This window comes from Lontra canadensis, unplaced genomic scaffold, assembly GCF_010015895.1.
Source record: "Lontra canadensis isolate GAN:19392208 unplaced genomic scaffold, GSC_riverotter_1.0 scaffold165, whole genome shotgun sequence".
NCBI lineage: Eukaryota > Metazoa > Chordata > Mammalia > Carnivora > Mustelidae > Lontra > Lontra canadensis.
This window is the reverse complement of record NW_022631159.1, coordinates 2,098,220-2,118,682: the sequence shown is the minus strand read 5'-3', so window position 1 is coordinate 2,118,682 and position 20,463 is coordinate 2,098,220. Positions and strand designations below refer to the sequence as shown.

At 35.0% G+C, this 20,463-nt stretch overlaps 1 protein-coding gene across 3 annotated transcripts in view; it reads left to right on the top strand.

The window, feature by feature from the left end:
- UHRF2 (ubiquitin like with PHD and ring finger domains 2) overlaps positions 1-19,888 on the top strand; it is an 81,968-nt gene extending 62,080 nt beyond the window's left edge. For all 3 annotated transcript variants that reach the window (XM_032845506.1, XM_032845504.1, XM_032845505.1), the window contains 10 exons: positions 3,186-3,309; positions 3,618-3,725; positions 6,045-6,149; positions 8,673-8,779; positions 11,993-12,155; positions 12,823-12,963; positions 14,687-14,783; positions 15,103-15,263; positions 17,790-17,888; positions 18,858-19,888. In XM_032845506.1, coding sequence (XP_032701397.1) covers positions 3,186-3,309; positions 3,618-3,725; positions 6,045-6,149; positions 8,673-8,779; positions 11,993-12,155; positions 12,823-12,963; positions 14,687-14,783; positions 15,103-15,263; positions 17,790-17,888; positions 18,858-19,004 — 1,252 coding nt within the window. In that variant the 3' untranslated portion in view covers positions 19,005-19,888. The remainder of the gene's footprint in view (positions 1-3,185; positions 3,310-3,617; positions 3,726-6,044; positions 6,150-8,672; positions 8,780-11,992; positions 12,156-12,822; positions 12,964-14,686; positions 14,784-15,102; positions 15,264-17,789; positions 17,889-18,857) is intronic.
- Positions 19,889-20,463: the final 575 nt, after the last annotated feature.

The following is a 20,463-nucleotide window of genomic DNA, read 5'->3' as shown; positions in this document are numbered from 1 at the left end:
CCTATGAAAATATCATCCTTTTTTTTTTTTTTTTTCCAAAGAAATGGAACAAATAATCCTAAAGTTTATATGGAACCAGAAAAGACCTCGAATGCCAGAGGAATATTGAAAAAGAAAACCAAAGTTGGTGGCATCACAATTCCAGATTTCAAGCTCTATTACAAAGCTGTCATGTTCAAGACAGTATGGTACTGGCACAAAAACAAACACATAGATCAATGGAACAGAATAGAGAGCCCAGAAATAGACCCTCAGCTCTATGGTCAACTAATCTTCGACAAAGTAGGAAAGAATGTTCAATGGAAAAAAAGTCTCTTCAATAAATGGTGTTGGGAAAATTGGACAGCCACATGCAGAAAAATGAAACTGGACTATTTCCTTACACCACACACGAAAATAGACTCAAAATGGATGAAGCACGTCAATGTGAGAAAGGAATCCATCAAAATCCTTGAGGAGAATACAGGCAGCAACCTCTTCGACTACAGCTGCAGCAACTGCTTCCTAGGAACATTGCCAAAGGCAAGAGAAGCAAGGGCAAAAATGAACTATTGGGACTTCATCAAGATCAAAACCTTTTGCACAGCAAAGGAAACAGTTAACAAAACCAAAAGACAACTGACAGAATGGGAGAAGATATTTGCAAAGAACATATCAGACAGAGGGTTAGTATCCAAAATCTATAAAGAGCTTACCAAACTCAACACCCAAAGAATAAATAATCCAATCAAGAAATGGGCAGAGGACATGAACAGACATTTCTGCAAAGAAGACATCCAGATGGCCAACAGACACATGAAAAAGTGCTCCATATCACTCGGCATCAGGGAAATACAAATCAAAACCACAATGAGATACCACCTCACACCAGTCAGAATGGCTAATATTAACAAGTCAGGAAATGACACATGCTGGCGAGGATGCAGAGAAAGGGGAACCCACCTACACTGTTGGTGGGAATGCAGGCTGGTGCAACCACTCTGGAAAACAGCATGGAGGTTCTTCAAAAAGTTGAAAATAGAGCTACCCTGTGACCCAGCAATTGCACTACTGGGTATTTACCCTAAAGATACAAATGTAGTGATCCAAAGGGGCACGTACACCCAAATGTTTATAGCAGCAAAGTCCACAATAGCCTAACTATGGAAAGAACCTAGATGCCTATCAACAGATGAATAGATAAAGAAGATGTGGTATATATACGCAATGGAATACTATGCAGCCATCAAAAGAAATGAAATGTTGCCATTTGTGATGATGTGGATGGAACTAGAGGGTATTATGCTTAGCGAAATAACTCAGAGAAAGAGAACTATCGTGATCTCCCTGATATGAGGAAGGGGAGATGCAAGGGGGGGGTTGGGGGTAGGCAAAGAATAAATGAAACAAGATGGGATTGGGAGGGAGACAAAGCATAAGAGACTCTTAATCTCACAAAACAAACTGAGGATTGCCAGGGGGAGGGGGTAGGGAGAGAGTGGTGAGGTTATGGACATTGGGGAGGGATGTGCTATGGTTAGTGCTGTGAAGTGTGTAAATCTGGCGATTCACAGACCTGTATCCCTCGGGCTAATAATACATTATATGTTAATTTAAAAAAATAACACAAAAAAAGAAAAGAAAAGAACTCTATTTAAAGACATATCATTTCTAATCACTCAACACCCACATAACCTTGAGGTATTTCCTTTATAGAACTTCCCGACTTCCTGAAATTGTTTTGTTGTATGTAGTAGTTTTCTTTACTCTGTACAAACATTTTGATTATATTTATCCCCAGCACCAAAATAGTGCCTGGTATAACTTTTCTATTTCTCCAGATCGTGTTGTTCACATATTTAACCTCTGAAATCATTTTCTCACCATAAATAGTATCTGCTTTGCCCCTAAGATCTCTGAAAAAATACAGTTTTAAAGGTTATCATGTTGGGTAAAATCTGGTCTTAGAAGAAATTAATTTTTGGAAACCTCCTCATTTCCCAATAAGAAGGGATTTTACTTGATAGTATTTATTTCTTTCTCCTACATTTTAATTTTTGCCTCGATTTTGCATGTGTATATCACAACCTAACTGATTTTCTCAGAATCAGGGACTAAATTATATTTTTCTTTCCTCTAATAGTAAACAAAATATCTCATAATTAAGCACTCAGAATTAACTGGTGGGCATGGATGGTTTTGTGCTCTGTAGACTATATGGAGTAATTATGAAATGGAAAGTATATAGGCACATTTAATATTAACGGGGGGCAGGGGCCAGTTGATCTTTATTAGGACATCCCTCGAGGTTGCATTCCTTGGTAATAGAGGAACAGCCTCATCTGATTCTATAGACATATTTATACTTTGCTTTTTAAGAATGATTTAAGGTAGCTTATAATGATATGCAAGTTATATAGTAGGTTGACCAACTACAAACAGGCTAAAGGGCAAAAAGTATAGACAATTAAAACAGAACCTAGGGATAAGGCTAATATAAACAAGCATCCTTGGATCCTGTATATTAGCTGTGTTGGAGTATACATTTTTTACTTTGAGAGTTTTAATAAGCAGTTTAGATGGGGATATAACCAATTCAGTGGCACAGTTGAACATTCAGTCTAGGATTATCTATTCTTGCTACTTTTGTTTTAATAATAAGAATTTCAAATGAATAATTCCATTCTCTAGGTTAGTGATAAGATTAGAGTTCATAGCTGCCTGGGTGGCTACTTGTTAAGCATCTGCCTTCGGCTTAGGTCATAATCCGAGGGTCCTGGGATCAAGTCCCACATTGGGTTCCCTGCTCAATGGAGAGTCTGCCCCCCCACCCCCCCCCCTTTGCTCCCCCTCTCTCTTTTTTTTTCCAAAAATAAGTAAATAAAATCTTAAAAAAAAAAAAATCAGTTCATGGTGCTATTTGAATTGGACAGCTTTGTCTGGCTTTTGAACTGAATTTAAGATTTTATGATATTATAATGCTTTACGTTCTTTAAAGGAGTGATAACTTTTGGTTTGGTTTTGTTTCGTTTTGTTTTCCTGCTAGCTTATCCTTGTAAATATTTTCAAAAGTTTAATATTTAAATGCCAGCTGAAGATCTGTAATATACACCAAGTATTACCTCTTAAAACTTGTTCTGACCTAGAAAGGTCATTCTGTTACTGGCTTTAATATGGTATTATCAAAATTCCTTTTTCTTTTAAAGGTACTGTCCTTCCTGTAAAACTGATTCCAGTGAAGTTGTAAAGGCTGGTGAAAGACTCAAGATGAGTAAAAAGAAAGCAAAGATGCCATCAGCTAGTACTGAAAGCCGGAGAGACTGGGGCAGGGTAAAGAAGAGTTTCTTTTCTTCCTAGCTATAACATTTATGACTGTAATGCAAGTTACAACATTTTAATACCAGCAGCAGTGGTGACATAAATTATATTTCCATATCAGAAACATTAACAAATAACTTTATTGTTTAAGTATATAGTTGTTAATTTGCTCTAACTCTTAGCTGTATGTTAATGAAATCATATAAATTATATATTGTTAATCATATAGTTAGTTTCTATTTTATTCTCATTTTTGGGAATTAAAGCCTTTAAGATTTGACATAACCAGTTTCTCAAATAGCTTGTTTGTTGACTTGTAGGGAATGGCCTGTGTTGGTCGCACTAGAGAATGTACTATTGTTCCTTCTAATCATTATGGACCTATTCCTGGGATTCCTGTTGGATCAACATGGAGATTTAGAGTTCAGGTATGTTTTAAATTGGCTTTGTTGAAAGGGTAAAGTCGGATATAGTTAAAATTGCAGCAGTGTCAGTTTCTATTGAATCTAAGTGGACTAACCTAGGTTTCATCACATGGCATTCAGTTGTTAGAATGAAAGATTCCTATAGGATTGATAGACTCTTCCCCATAGCTTAAGACAGAGAAACACATCATGGAATTGAGCATCAGCTACGCCTTTTCATCACTTTGTTTTACTCTTCTAATACTTGACATTATTGTTAAGCCTTTTAAGAGAATTTTTCTTGCTGATAATTTAATATTTGAAATATTAAATTTTTTTGTCTTTAAAATAATGACGTTAAAGTCTAAGAAAGTTCATTCAGGTGTTTTGTTCCAGGCTTATCCTCCTGAATGAGCATTAAAGTTGTTGATCAGAGGAAGTGCCCAGATAACCCAAGGATAAAATAATTTCTCTTTTCCTCTTAAAGGTTCTATTGTATTCATTTCTAACTTTCTCTTTTAGAATGGTAATTTTATCATTATAGAGAACTTAAAATTTATTCATCTTCATTTCCTGTTTCTCAGAGACAACTACTTTAAAGTTTTAGTTGTTTCTTCTAGATACACCTTATTTCTAAACAGCATGTTTCTACTGCTTTTGTCTTCATATTTTAGTTCATTAACTTCTTTCTATAGGAGATGAACATTTGGTTTAACACACTCTGTGTCTTCCCATCCTTGCAATGGTTATATTATAATTTTGGCTAAATCCATATGCATGTTTTATGACTTCAGATCTTTAAATACAGTAAAAAAAAAATACTACAAATAAATACAATATAACATTATAAATACAATGAAAAATACACTTACTTATTTTTAATTGCCTTGATTTTTTCCTGTTTCTTTGCTCCTGTTCCCCCACCACCACCCCTCAGTATACCTGTCACTAATTTATTCCCAAATTCTAAAAGTCCTCTTAATACGATCTCAGATGAGTTTGAGGTTGTTGCCTGAGCAACTACAGGGATGGATTTGCCATTTAGGAAGTGGGGAAGAGTCGAATTTATTTTCATCAGGATTGGTGAGGTTGGGAATCAAGTGGTCCTGTCTTCTCGAGTACCTGGTGTTTTCAAGACCTGAACTCAGGTTCTGATGCTTTTATTAGCTTCTCATCACTTCTAATATGTATCTTTCCCTACTCCGCTATTCAGGCTTGGATTTCAGCTTCTTTGTCTCTAAGAACAATTACATGAGAGAACAAATGAATTCTAATACTTCCCTCAGGGAGTTTGAAGTCCACAAAGTGACACTGTTCCAATGAGCCAAAATTGAGGATACATGGGAAGAAGCATTGAAGGAGTAGAATACCATGAGTAAATTTAACAAATCGGGAAGCATGTTTGGGTAACATTGAGTAGTTTTGGCTCAGACATCTTCATGCTCTATGAAGAAAAAGTTGGAGGAGATAAGAGTTAAAGTGGGGAAAGTAGATAGGAGCCAGATTGAGAGAGGGTAAAACATAATACTTGGGGCTTGATATATAATATGACCATTTAATGTATGTTGAATATTAAAAGCACATTTGTTCTTAAAAGTATTGTTTGTGATGGGTAGAATGGGGTTTGAAGAGAAAAACTGGAGGCAGTGAAAAAAGATGTTTATAGCATTCATGACTCAAACTAAGATTATAGCAATTAAAGTAGAAAAAGATGTATTTGAGGGATTTAGGAGATTGATCAGCAGTATTTATGACCAAAATGGGTTTGAAAAATAGAGGAGAAGAATGAGGCTAACATGTCTCCTACCCTGAGGTGCCTGGGCTCCTCATTCGTTTAAGCATCCTACTCTTGATTTTTGGCTCACATCATGATCTCAGGGTCATGAGATTGAGCCCCTGCTAAGATTCTCTCTCTCCCTAACCCCCTCCACCCACTTGTACACACCCTCTCTCAAAAAAAAAAAAAAAGAATAAATAACTCTTGCCTTTCTGATGTGGCTAGGGAGGAGCACAGTAATTGAAGAAATAAGATAGGAAGGGATCTGGACAACTGATAAATAAAGTCTTTTCTACCCAAGTTGAGCTGTAATGACGAGTAGACATAAAATGGTATTTAATAATTATTTTGAAACTCAGAATTCTAGGTCTGAGCAGTTTTAAGGTTACCAGCTTGTATCTAAGGGATACATAGTTGGGAAGAAATAAAGTTGGTGAGCAAATGATAGAACTCTGGGTGACATTCAGTTCTTAGCAGCTTTTAAGATTCAATAATACCTGTGGAAGCATTTTTGTAAATATAACTTGACTATTCAAAGGTATTTTGAGACTCTCTTTATTTTATAGGTGAGCGAAGCAGGTGTCCATAGGCCCCATGTGGGTGGAATTCATGGTCGAAGTAATGATGGGGCTTATTCTCTTGTCCTTGCTGGTGGATTTGCTGATGAAGTAGTAAGTCATGATACAACTTTGTTCTTTAGAACCTGGCTTGATCATTCAGAAAAATACAGAAGATTTTTCTAGCGTATATCAAATCCCTATTTTTTTTTTTTTAGCAGTTTTTGTGTTGAAGTGGTCACTTCTGTACAAATTACAAGTCAGTTGGCAGTCTTCAATCTTCACATGTACAGATTTATGAATATATGTGTTAAGTGATTACTGCAATGAAAATACATTCTCTGTAGAGCTCTTTTTTTTTTTTTAAATTAAACTTATTATTTTGGGATGTTGTAGATTGACATGTAGCCTTAGAAATACTGTAGATATCTCTGTGCCCTTTACCCATTTCCCCCTCAGTGGTAACCTCTTACAAAACTATAGTACAGTGTCACAGCCAGGATATTGATACTAATACATTCAGGTCACTGAACATTTCCCTTTCCACAAGTATCCCTCATATTGCCCTTTGATAGCCACACCTACTATGTCTGCCCTCCCTCAACTCCTCCCTAACACCTGACAACCACTAATCTGTTATCCATTTCTATAATTTTGTTGTTTCAAAATTTTTAGAAGTGGAGGGGCACCTACGTGGTTCAGTCAGTTAAGCATCCGACTCTTAATTTCCACTTGGGTCATGATCTCAGAATCATGGGATGGAGCCCTCAGTCAGTGGGGCTCCACACTCAATGGGATGTCCACTTGAGCTTCTCGGTTTCTGTCTCCCTCTGCCCCTCCCCTCACTTGCTCATGCACTCTCCCTCCCTCTCTCTTTCTGTAAAGAGCTTCTTAAAAAAATTTTATAGGTGGAATCATAATAGTCTTTGACCTTTGAGAAAGGCACTTAAGTATAACATTCATGGAGTGCTCAGCAGGGAGCCTGCTTCCCTTCCTCTCTCTCTGCCTGCTGCTCTGCCTACTTGTGATCTCTCTCTCTCTCTCTCTCTCTCTGTGTCAAATAAATAAATAATCTTTTAAAAGTTGACAGGAGGGCTGCTGGGCTCAGTTGGTTAGGCATCTGGGGAGCTTGCTTCTCCCTCTGCCTGCTGCTCCCCCTGGTTGTGTGAGCTCTGTCTCTCTGATGAATTAAATAAAATCTTTTAAAAAAAAATTGAGAGTTTTGAATATAAGCATTGTGTAGTCAATCCAGATACCATTTGGAAGACTGTTTAAGAAGCATTCTGGGCTGCTCTAGATGTAGTTGTTTACTAGATTTCCTTCAAATGGAATACACACTAATGATGAAATTCCTTAATGCCTAAGTCTTTAAAATACAGACTTCAATATTAGATCAACAAAAAGTGAAGTCATTTTGGATCAATAAAAGCACTTCTAAAACCATGAGATTTTAGTTATGACTTAATCCAAGACAAGAGGCAAAATAATTGACCTTTATTACAAATGGATTATTTAGTAGAGAAAACATCCTTATCTCAAGTTTAATTTAAACTAATTAAAATCTTACAATAGAGAAGCAACACTGTTGGGGGGGCGAAGGAACAAAAATGGGTGAAGAGGTGTGGGAAATACAGTCTTCCAGTTATGAAATGAGTAAGTCACAGGACTAAAAGGCTCAGCAGAAGAAATACAGTCAGTGGTATTGTAATAGCATTATATGGTGACAGATGGTAGCTACACATGTGGTGAGCCCAGCATAATGTATAAACTTGTATATATTGTATTGTATATACCTAAGACTAACATTGTCAAAAAAAAAAAAAAAGAGAACCACTACTCTTGATAATGTTAGTCCAGTTAATTTGTATACTGATACTCTTCTCAACTGATTTTTGAGTACTGAATCAGAGATTTAGTAATCTCAATAGAAATTTGTAGCTAGTACAGAGATATTTGTAGTCCTAGTTTATGTAACATCTCCTTCCTTTGGCATGTTTTTTTTTTTCCCCACATTTAGTAGACACTTTATACAAATTATAATTTTCAAATTATTTTCCAATGTTCCTTTTAATGATGGGCAATTATTTCACCTATGTGTAATTTAAATGAACCTATATATACAGTGTGAAATTTGGGTGAACACAGTAAGTGAACTTATTGTACTGTTAGGATTTTAGTTTTGAAATTTAACAGCAAATTTGGGTATCGTGTTGATTACTGATGGGAAATCAGACATGAAATGTTTACTAAAATGGTATTCTGTAAAAACCTACAAGATAATATTGATGTTTATTTTAATACCATTGAATTAAATGAAACAATATTTCCAGTGCATAGAATCTTTTTTTATAATATTCTAGAGATTATTCAGTTAAATATATAGCATGAGAATAGACACATTTGGAGGTATTGGAAGCTCTACCTTTAAAATGATCAAGTGATGTAACTTGATATAACTTGAAGATGTACTATATGCACAGCTGCATTTGAGATATTTTGGCAGATATCTCTCAAGATATCTTGAGAGAGAACATATAAATTGATAACATTCTAATCAGATGTTCTGACTGTAAATTAAGAATTGATGAAATTATACTTGGGTTTATGTATTTTAATGCTGAAAATCTTTTCCTGTAGGACCGAGGTGATGAATTCACATACACTGGGAGTGGTGGTAAAAATCTTGCTGGTAATAAAAGAATTGGTGCACCATCGGCTGATCAAACATTAACAAACATGAACAGGTACTCTTTATTGTTAGAATTTGTAAAAACTATCTATTTGGGCTTTGTATAAAAGTTTGATTATAATAATATAATTTGTAACTTAGACTGTAGGGGAGAATCTTAAATTGAGAGTTAAAGATCTAAATTAAAAATCCCATTACCTGATCATATAATTGTTTTTAAGCATTCTTATTTCTTCATACTGTTTTTTCAATGATGTAATTCCCAGTCTTATATAAGTGAAATTGAGGACAAGGTGGCTGTCTGCTATCCCATAGGTCAAAGTTATGTTTTACTTGACACAGATTTACCTTTTACATTAACAAACTTCTTTTTAAGAGACTCACCAATGTGAGATAGGTTTTAGTTTGGGAGCCACATTTGTGGGCATAAGTGAAACATCAGATAAACTTAATCGAAACCACACTCAAGGTGTTTTTAGAATTTATAATAATGTCTCAAGTGTTATAAGAGAATGTTTAGTTACAAAAGTGACCTTTTCTAAGTAAATACTTATAAAGCATTACAAAAGAGCCACCTTGTGCTGACCTTTGTTCTATAGATGTATTAATGATATTCCAGCTTCCATGGGAACAAAAAATGACTGCAAAATGTTTTATTTCATACGTGCATGCTAATAGCAATAATAAAAAAGTGACCCAAACCAACAGATAGCACCGACCACATTATAACTTGTCATAGTGATAATTTTTTGATCAATTTCATAAAGTTGAAATTTTTATATCCTATTGTTAAGGTTGTTTTATGGATTATTGAGTAAAAATGAGTATTTTTCTCTCTTGAGTCTAAATCACTCGGTTTTAAGTAGTGTGCCCTTAATTTCTGATTACCGTGTGAAGTAAAGAATATACCAGTATGATTTCAAGAATTTGTTGCATACCAAATTACATAGAGTCTGTTTTTATGTCTTCCTTCTATATTATTTCTGACAGTAGGATTATTTAACTGAACCAGCAGAGGAGACAGGTCAGATTTGCTGGTGAAAACATTCCTGAGGCAGGAGTCCAGTCCCTAGCTAGTTTTTCTCTAGCAAAATAGCATCTCTTCAGGAGGAATGATCTTAAAAGGAGTTAGAAATTTTTTGATGTGTTTTTGTCAGTGAGAGTGTATATTGAATTTGCAAAAGGGCTTTTTCACATTTTCAAATCTGAAAATTATATTTATCTTAATAACAGTAGATTATTTTGCTTGAATGAAATTTGTTTCCTAACTTCCTACACTTGTAATATACATGATAAATATTTTCCAAGCTTTTAAAGAATCTAATAGGTATAACCCTATATGCCATATGTTATAATCTATTAGAAAATAATTAACAAGTAGTAAAAATGTATTGAAAGGAAGGTAATGAATATAGAATATTAACTCGAAACCATATAGGATTGACTTACCATAAGGACTCTGACATCCATTCAGTTAATTTATACATTAAGCTTTGAGTACACATTGTGATTGTAAAGACCTCTTGGCAGAGATACCTATATGTTTTATAAACATGAAAACTGAGGTGAAAGACCTTTAGCTCTGCCCCACATTGTACTCTTTCTTGACAAGTATATAGTCTAGTTCATTTTTGCTTCTCCACTAAGAGGTAGTTTGGCACCTGCTTCTTGCTTTGAGAAGTTTTTTTTTCCTATTTCTCAGTTCTTTTATTTTATGAAACTGAAGAGGGCAGAAAGATAACCTGGCCTTCCTTTACCAGGGCAGTTAGAAGCAATTGATTGAGCTTCAGGGTAATGTAAAAGCCTCTTTTCACCTAGTTTCATCTTAGATTCTTTTCACATACTTGAACAACCTACATACTTTGTGAAGCTAGAAGTGAGTTAATAATGCCAGTTAGTGGTGGAAATCATTCTGAATGAAGGTGCCTATAAGCACCAAAGCACTCCACTCATTAATGTGAAAATAGTATTTGTCCTTCTCCTAGCTCTTTAAGATGAAGTATGTATATCTCAATAGGTATTACATAAATAAGATGGAATACTAGCCCTAGAAGGTTGGCTACGTTTTCTTCTCCCTCCCAGAGATTTAATGCATCTCCCTTTGAGATAAAAAAGATAACTTGGTAAACTTTATTTGACCACATTTACAAACTTTTTTTTTTTAACAAAACACTTTGAGTTTATTTACTTTAACAATATAACTGATTAAGAAATCTGGGTAGATTAGACATTTCGTCATAAGGTCAATTTTTTTTTTTATTTGAGCCTACATAAAATTAAACCCTGAAAAAGTATTTTGTATCATATCTGAATTTACCAAATTGGTTATGTATGTGTTTTAACCTTACATGTTCTCAACGGTGTCTTTTCACTTAAGTTAGGAAGTAGGTATCTGAGAAGAAGAATACTAATTTTAAATAGATTCTAGTTTGGTGGGGTTTTTGTGGGGGAGTTGTTTTGGTTTTTTGTTTTTGTTTTTTGGCAGGACTAAGTTCTCCCAGGAAAGGTCTTCTTACATAACTTTACTGATTAATTATTGCTAAGTGAGTACACATACTAAGGGACCTTCAGCTAACTCAGGTGCTACTTCTCACTCATTGTTCCTCCTTGTTCACATGTCATAGTAAAAATAGTGATCTGGAGGAGCCAAAAATCTCTATTGTTATGATTTAACACAGGCATTTGAATACTTCAATTTTATTTAAACTTTTTACTCAAAGTCTTAAAACGATATTCTCCTATTAAACTTGTTCTTTAATAGCTTCTAAATGTTAAGGATTCTCTATTGTCTGGAATGTGGAAAGTAGACCTAGAAAGGTCATTTGTACCTTGCTGACAAATTTATTTTCCTGGATTTCTTTCTACATTATTCCAGCAATTTACCTCACTCCCTTATCAAAAATAAATACTACAACAATCACTTGCTTTAGTTTTCCAACTTTCTCCCTTCCCTCAACAAACGTTATTTTTTAAAAAATTCCATGTATTTCTAGTTGTTTTCTATTATACGTGGCACAGATGTTATTACTTTCAGAAGAACCCTACAGGCTATCTGAGAACCAATCCCCTGGCTTGGGGGTCACATCAGAAAACTGATTTGTCTTCTCTGCTGGTGGGGGAAAGCATAATCCTATTATCTGGAATAATATGGAAAGAATCATAGAATCTTAACCATCAGGTAAGGCATAATTCACCTTTTAATTGAGCTAATAATGCGATTATATACTTAAAGATTACTTGGTATAAAGACTTTGTTTTATTTTTTTAGGGCATTGGCCCTAAACTGTGATGCTCCATTGGATGATAAAATTGGAGCAGAGTCTCGGAATTGGAGAGCTGGTAAGCCAGTCAGAGTGATACGCAGTTTTAAAGGGAGGAAGATCAGCAAATATGCTCCTGAAGAAGGCAACAGATATGATGGCATTTATAAGGTGCTCTATCTGGCATGACATCTTGTTAGTCACTCTTCCTGGGCTTTCAAGACAGGGCTGCCAAAGGGAACTACTCTGTTGGGGTGGGCTAAAGGAAACAGTAGATTACCTTAGTTGGTACTTCTGCTTTTTCTGGAAATGTAACAGATATGTAAAGTGAGATCCTAACTTTGATACTTTTCTTTTAATGCTTATTTGAAGTCCATAAGGGCAGAGTTATATTATATTTTGAGTTAAACTTTTTATAAGTATATATTCTCTGTGATAAAACTATTTAAATGTGACCATTGTAGATACTGATTCTTATATCTTTACAAATATTTTAATTGTAATAGATTTTCAAAGCCAGGCACGTAATAATTTGTAAAATAGGTTGTTTTCTTTTTTTAAAAAATAGAAATGTTTACTGCCACCATTTTTATCTATTATGCAGGAATTTATTTGTGACCATAATCTTGTTAATATTTCAAATTTGTAGCAATGTGTACTTATATGGGACCTAACTTGGGAAATAAAGTCAAAACAATTAGTGAATATTTTTTATTTATTGTTTCTGTGACAAAGCAAGTATCTTTTGAAGTTGCATTTAGTTCACTCAAGTGTACTGAAACTATTAATATAAGTTTAAGGATTAAATCTCAAACTACTACAAAATATTGTGATTTAGGTGGTGAAATACTGGCCAGAAATTTCATCAAGCCATGGATTCTTGGTTTGGCGCTACCTTTTAAGAAGAGATGATGTTGAACCTGCTCCTTGGACCTCAGAAGGAATAGAACGGTCAAGGAGATTATGTCTACGTTTACAGGTTAGATTACATTTGTCTAGGCTACTTGTATGTTCATAAAAATGCATACCTCTGTAGTATCTTTGTGCCTTAACACAGGATACAACTCTTGACAATTGATCAGTGAACTTTAAGGGGTGAGGAATGAAATCATGGAAGTATACAGAAGGAAAAAAGTAAAAAGGTAGCATTCTAGGTGTCAGATTGCCCTAAGACCAAGAATTATGCCTGGGAAAAGCCAGGCCTTCAATGAAAAGTAAAATATTTCCAATTCAATTTGGAAATGACTTGAAGAATGAGGGAGAGGGATACATAAAATTTACATAAAGGAGGCCTTAAGAAGGGAAGTTTATCCTAGAGGGCACAGGGGGTGTGTCTCTGGTAGGGGAAGGGGGAGGTGGCTTGTAAGAGTGGTCTGCTTCCTACCCTTCTCACTTTTCCTCACCCCTTTTTTCTCTTCCCCCTCAAAGCTGCTTCCCTGTCCTGTCACCACCTTTAGTGCTTTGCCTTTTTTTTTCCCCCTTTGCCCATGTTCAGCTGTTAACCCATATAAGACTGTTGGTTTTGTGTGCATAATGGATGGTATGGCTACATTCCCCGTCCACTGCCTATGCACCCTAGACTTTGTCCCTGACACTGACTTCAGAGCATGGTTTGAGTTCATCCTCCATCATTCCCCATTGTTGTGCTTCCTGTAAAGACTACCAGCTTTTCATTTCCCCTGGCTCTGCCCACACTGCATGTGTAGGGGCTGAAATATGGGCAAGTGTCTGACCACCCGGGCAGGTGAGTGTGTGTTTTCTAGTGCAAGTCTGTGTTTGTTTTTGTTTTCCTTTTTAAACTTGTGGAATTAATTGTTTCATTAATTAAATGAAACATCGGCTGTTAAAATAACTGTCAAACATAAAATAACTGCCAAAATAATTCCTTTTATAATAATTTTTTAAAAAAAACTTGTTAAATCCATTTTTTAAAGATTTTTTCAGATTCATTGTTCAGCAGAGCAGTGTTCTAGATAGGTTAGATTTGAAACTGTAAATAAAAGCATATAAGCCTATCTACTGTGGTAATTTACTATATTGATGCGGCCTAAAACATGTTGAGCTTTTAATATCAGTGTTATCAACAGAACATATCCCCCAAAATAGTGTAGTCAGGAAAACACAAATAGGTAGACTTTATTCCTTAAAGTTTTTAGCTGATAAAGAATTCAGTAATTTAGTGGTTTTAGGTCTTCCAAAAGCCCCATCTCCCCACCCCATTTATTTTGGGAGATAAGAAATTTAGTCCTTAATGTTGGGGGGGGTGGGAGTTGTTTGTATGGTTTTTTAAAGATTGGCTCCACAATTGAGTGTAATACCATCTATATGAGTACTGTACTGTCATCTGTGGTTGATCTTCACTTACTTTCATATCTAGATTGTTCTCTTCCTTAAACTTTTTAACCCACCTAGTCAAATCTCCTCAAAACTTGACTTTCCTCTTTTAGATCTGAAACTAAGATCATTATTTTATAAGATAGAAATGTCTTAACAGTTATAACCACATGGTTTTACACTGAATTGGGGATTTTAATATTCTTTCTGTCCTTTAAGTGTTTGTTTCCTTTATAGAAGTCTCTCAGTTTAGGAAAAATATAGACTCTTCACCTCCCCCTTTATAAATTTCTCAGCAGCATCTAGAAACCGCCCTCCCCCACTTCTTTGTGAAGCTTTAATCTATATTGTGCTTTTTCCCCCATCAGTATCCAGTAGGTTACCCTTCAGATAAGGAAGGGAAGAAGACTAAAGGACAGTCAAAGAAGCAGGCCAGTGGAGCCTCAAAAAGGCCGACTGCAGATGGTAGGTAATGATTGCAGACATAAGTCCTAAAAACATAGTTACTAATAAAAATATTAAGAGAATAAATTGAGAAACTCATAAGAAATTAAATGCGATATTTGGGAGTGGTGGAGAGACATGGGACTTACTGTATATTTTAGTAGTGTCAGAGCCAAAACAGTAGCAGATATCGTGTTCTGAAATCAAGGGAAGTTAAATGCTGCCTTATTATGCAGGTTATCTTCATGCTAAACATTACTGGTGCCAGTTAACTCTTTGATCTCATAGTTCTGCTTGGAATCACTCATAAGTCTGCTTATATATTTTTAAATAAATCTAGGTGATTGTCCAAGTGCCTCCAAAGTGTTAAAAACACCAGATTCAGCAGCAGAACCAGTTGAGGCTTTCCAACTAACCCCTCAACAACAACATCTAATTAGAGAAGATCACCAAAACCAGAAGCTGTGGGATGAAGTGCTTGCATCTCTTGCGGAAGGTCCAGTATGTAAAGGTTTTTTAAATAATAATGTTCTAATATTAACAAATAGTGAAAAATAATATTCTCTGCAAATCAGTCAAAACTTGATGTTTTTATGTAATCCTCTCAGCCAGTGCCACTACCTTTCAGAAGTAATCTAAAGTAATACCTAAATGCATTTAAATTGATTTTAGGCCTCTTAGTTATTGGTTTTGACTTCTCTGTGCCTGAACTTACTCATTTATGTTGAAGGCACTGTACATGGGAAGAATTTTCAGTTTGTATAACACAATTTAAAACCCATCGGGAAATTTTTTGCTATAGTTCAAGATTATCTGATGGTGTAAATTTTAAGCAATTCAGCACGTGTTTAACCTAGCGGTTAAAAAATTTTTTTTATTTATGGGGCGTCTAGGTGGCTCAGTGGGTTAAAGCCTCTGCCTTCAGCTCAGGTCATGATCCTAGGGCCCTGGGATCGAGCCCTGCATCGGGCTCTCTGCTCAGCAGGGAGCCTGCTTCCCTCTCTCTCTGCCTACTTGTGATCTCTGTCAAATAAATAAATAAAATCTTTTTTAAAAAAATTTTATTTCAATAGTTTATATGTTTTAGATTTTTTCCCATTTTTTAATAATCATGAATTATTTTTTTTTAATCATCATGAAATTTTAAAGTGAAAAGAAATTACAATGGATGGGTTGATTTTGTGTTAAGCTGTATTTTGCAAACAAAGCTTTCTTATCCAGTTCCAGAAGCTGGAATTTTCAAATGTGAATTGTCTATTCCTTCTTTGTTCACTTGCTTTTATTATGTCTTTAATTTTGCTTAAAATTAGAATGTCACATTTTATTAGATAGTAACCCCTAATTAGCTGTAATACAGTTACTTTTCTGGGTTTTTCCCTCCGTGCAGCTATTATGGGTGAGCTTTAGTATCCTCTCTTGAATTTTTATCCTGTCATCTTCTAGTAATTTCTTCCCTTTATTTCTGTCCATTTGTTAGCCAGAACTTCTCATGTGTCTGAAATGGGGTTAGTTTTCTGTCTAAATTTAGAGAGAACTCTCAGTTTTTGTGTTGCTTTTTATTTGAGAAATAGTCATCAATATTAAGGAAGAATCTTCCCTGGTACAATTTTTAAACATCCATTTGTTTATTTATATATTCATTTATATATATTTATACATATTTTAAGATTTTATTTTTAAGTAATTTCTACTCCCAGTATGGGACTCAAACTCAGAACCATGAGATCAAGAGTCAGATGCTCTACTGACTGAGCTAGAGCCAGCCGGGCATCCCTGTTTATTCATTTTTTTTTTTTTTTTTTTAGTTTATTCATTCATTCATTCATTCATTCATTTATTTTTGCATAATCTCTACCCCCAGTGTGGAGCTCAGACTCACAACACTGGGATCAAGAGGCTCATGCTTTACAGACTGAGGTAGCCAGGTGCCCCTAATTCTTAAACTTTTAGAAATGGGTGAGATTTATCAAACACCTTTTTTTTTTTTTTTTTTTTTAATTTATTTAAGAGAGAAAGAGAATGTGTGAGAGCACAGGGAAGGGCAGAGGGAGAGAGAAACTTTAGCATATTCCTCACTGAGTTTAGCCTGATATGGGGTTTGATCTCAGGACCCTGAGATCATGACCTGAGCAGAAACCAAGAGTTGACACTTAACTAACTGTACTAACCAAGAACCCCAAGATGGCTCTTTTATGATTTAGTCCCAATTTGAGTAAACACTGGCATCAGGGAAATAGGGATTTTTAGATTGAAGTAAAATACCACAGAAAATAATTCTAGGAAAATAAATGTGTTGATTCTTCAGAGTATTAAATAGTACAGAGTATTAGTACTTTTATTTTTTTAGCTCAAAAAATATTGAGGTTTAGGGGCACCTGGGTGGCTCAGTGGGTTAAAGCCTCTGCCTTCAGCTCAGGTCATGATCCCAGGGTCCTGGGACCGAGCCCCACATTGGGCTCTCTGCTCGCCAGGGAGCCTACCTCACCCTCTCTCTGCCTGCCTCTCTACTTGTGATTTCTGTCAAATAAATAAAATTTTTAAAAAATATATATATATTGAGGTTTCACAACAGCAGAAGATTGAATAAATGATATGTTTTCATATACTGACATATCACCCAGCTTTTTTGAAAAAAATCTGTATGTAATGACTGAGACAAGCTGTCCATGATTTTTTTTTCTTTCAAGTTTTTATTTAAATCCCAGTTTGTTAATATGTCCATGATTGTTTTAAAGGGAAAAACAGTAATCTCTGGAATAGGAGGTTTAATGGGAACGTTCACTTTTTAATACCACATATTTTGATTTTGTACCTCTCCCAGTCCAGTTCTAGGATTTAAAATTAATGTGTATATCTTAATGGAATGGAGTTTCTTTAGTTTTATATGTTTGTTTATGGTTATCATCCCTTTTTTTTAATACAAAATGTGTTATAGTGACAGACATTTTTTTCCCCTAATTACTTAGAATCTTAATTATATTTTATGAAATGCTAACCTTTTTTTCCTTCCCTTGGGTACCATTCTAGAATTTTCTGAAAAAATTGGAACAATCTTTTATGTGTGTCTGCTGCCAGGAGCTAGTTTACCAGCCTGTGACAACAGATTGCCTTCATAATGTCTGTAAAGTAAGTAGATTTCTTTTCTCATTTTCCCTTGTTTAGGACAAGAGGGTACACTAACCTCTAGACATGTTTTTAGCATGTAAAGCATTTTTCCATGCAGCAGAACAGTTGTGGAACCTTGTAAGTTAAACATTTCATTACATTTTGGCAGTAATGCGTGTTTTAATTCTAGAGTAATAGTTAAATACATATAGTTGAGGTATTCTGTCATGTTTGGAATTACTGAGGAGAGGTTGAAATGGATAAGAAAGTAAGGTGTTGATGTTTTCTATGTTAGAGCTTATGTATGTTTCATATATTATAGTGCAAACTGAATTCTAACCACATAATAGAATCTAAAACAGATTCTGTCTGGCAGCATGCCCAGAGGAGCTGAATGTTATTAGTGTGGTGTAAAGGGAAAAACTGAGTTTTAGTCACACCAAGGTGGAATCCTGCTCTACTGCTCAGTGGTTGTGTGCCCTGACCTAACTTCTGAACTTCAGTTTCTTTTGTAAAATGGAAGTTCATTTTGTAAAATGGAAGTAAACCTTCTGCATATGTTTGTGCCTGACCTATATATTTCTGGAAGACATATTCTACATTTAAGTGATTTGATGAAATCAAATCTAATTCTAACCAGGGGAATCCTAAGTGTTTTTTCAGGTATTCTGCCATGAAAGAACAGGATTAAAATCTAACCTAGAAGATGAGTCTAGTGGAAACTATCCATAAATTCTGACACTCTAATTTTATTGGACGAGGAAATTAAAAGACACAAAAGTCATTTACCTTAAGTCTCACAATATGTGCTAGAAGTGGAACTCGAAGCCATGTCTGTAGACTAGTTTTCATAGTGCAGATTCAGGCTTTTACAGTTATTCATCTTAAGTTTCTAGTTCCTATTTAAAAGCATAAGTTGTTGACTTTTCTGCATATTACTACTCTTATGAAATTGGGTATGTTTTTATTTGTTTTTTGATTTTGCCTTAGGATTGCTTACAGCGCTCCTTTAAGGCTCAAGTTTTCTCCTGCCCTGCTTGCCGGCATGATCTTGGCCAGAATTATCTCATGATTCCCAATGAGATTCTGCAGACTCTACTTGAGCTTTTCTTCCCTGGCTACAGCAAAGGACGATGATTTGTCTACTTCTACTGTGTTGCTCTTGATGGCTTTTTGGACAATAAAGAATCTAAAATCGTTGGGGGGAGGGGGCGGGGAGGGTGGAAGCGCAATGGTGGACCATAACTCTCATGTTCTGAAGCAGCTAATCCTCTTTCCTACATAGCCATTATCTTGTGTGTGTAGTAAGAGGCCCATTTCTCAGCTGTCTTTTAAATATCAAAAGGTAGTTCCTGTCAGTAACAACTAGTTTTAAATGAGTAAAAAGTCAAAGCCTCAGCTCTAGTTGATATCCAAGTTATGATTTATTTTGCAACTACCTCAGGACAGAAAAGACTTATGGGGATTTTTTAAGTCATTGAGTAATTAGTTAAATGAAATTTTAGCTACGCACTGCCTCCCAAATATTAGTTGTGCCTGGTTTGTGTAATTTGATTTTACAGAGGAAATGACACTCAAGATCTTTGGAACGCAGCTTCTGTATTGTGCATAATACATTTTTAATGTCTTCTTCCATTACAATGTGTTTTGCAAGGACAGGTTCATTTTTTTAGCCCATTTTGTGAGCTCCATTGTGCTTTTTTCTGGTGTTTTATGCAAGTTGACTACTAATGACTAATGAAAACAATATGAATGCATTGTTGCTGCATTAGTGTAATGTGGTGTGGTTTTGCACTTAAAAGAGGTATTCAGATGCTCTAGTTGTAAATGTTCATGAAAAGCCTCTTCTGTACTAGTCAAACTGCTTTTAGTAAGTCTCACCAGTGGTTTTACATCTGCAGAGCATTGAGGGCTGGGCTGACTTTTGAGAGGACTGAAATTGCTTCATATTGTGATCCTAAATTTTATATTCACTATATTCCCCAAAGTATACCTTAATAAATATTTTATGACCAGAAAAATAGCTCATCTTGCTTCACTTTTTTGCATTTGTCTGGCTTATAGTACATATTTTTAAGAATCACTTCCAGAGTATTTCGTTGTATATTTTAAAACAGACATTTTCTATAATTCTCTATCCTTTATTTTTGGTAATACAAATCAGTGTGAAATCTTAAACACTAAGGACAGGTTTCACCCTGGGTTTGATTTTTTTTTTTTTAACTTTTCCTAAATTGGAAAAATTTTCAAAATAAGTACCCAGTGACTGTTCTTTTATCTATAATAACTTCAGTCTTGCATTCAGTTTTAGTATTGTTAGTGCTACTTGTTTCACAGCCATTAGAAAACGTCTTTCTAGTCTCTGAAAGTATATTGTTATATTTTCATCAGAGTGAAGTTTTAATGTGTTATAGTTTCATCAGAGTAAAGTTTTAATATAAAGAGTTAAATATGAGAAAACATCTTTCTAGCATCTGAAAGTATATTGTTACATTTTCATCAGAGTAAAGATTTAACATCAGTTTTCCTGCTTCTGAATTCAGAGCAACATATAGCGCCAATATTTATTGAATATTGCTTTGCACTAGTCACCTGT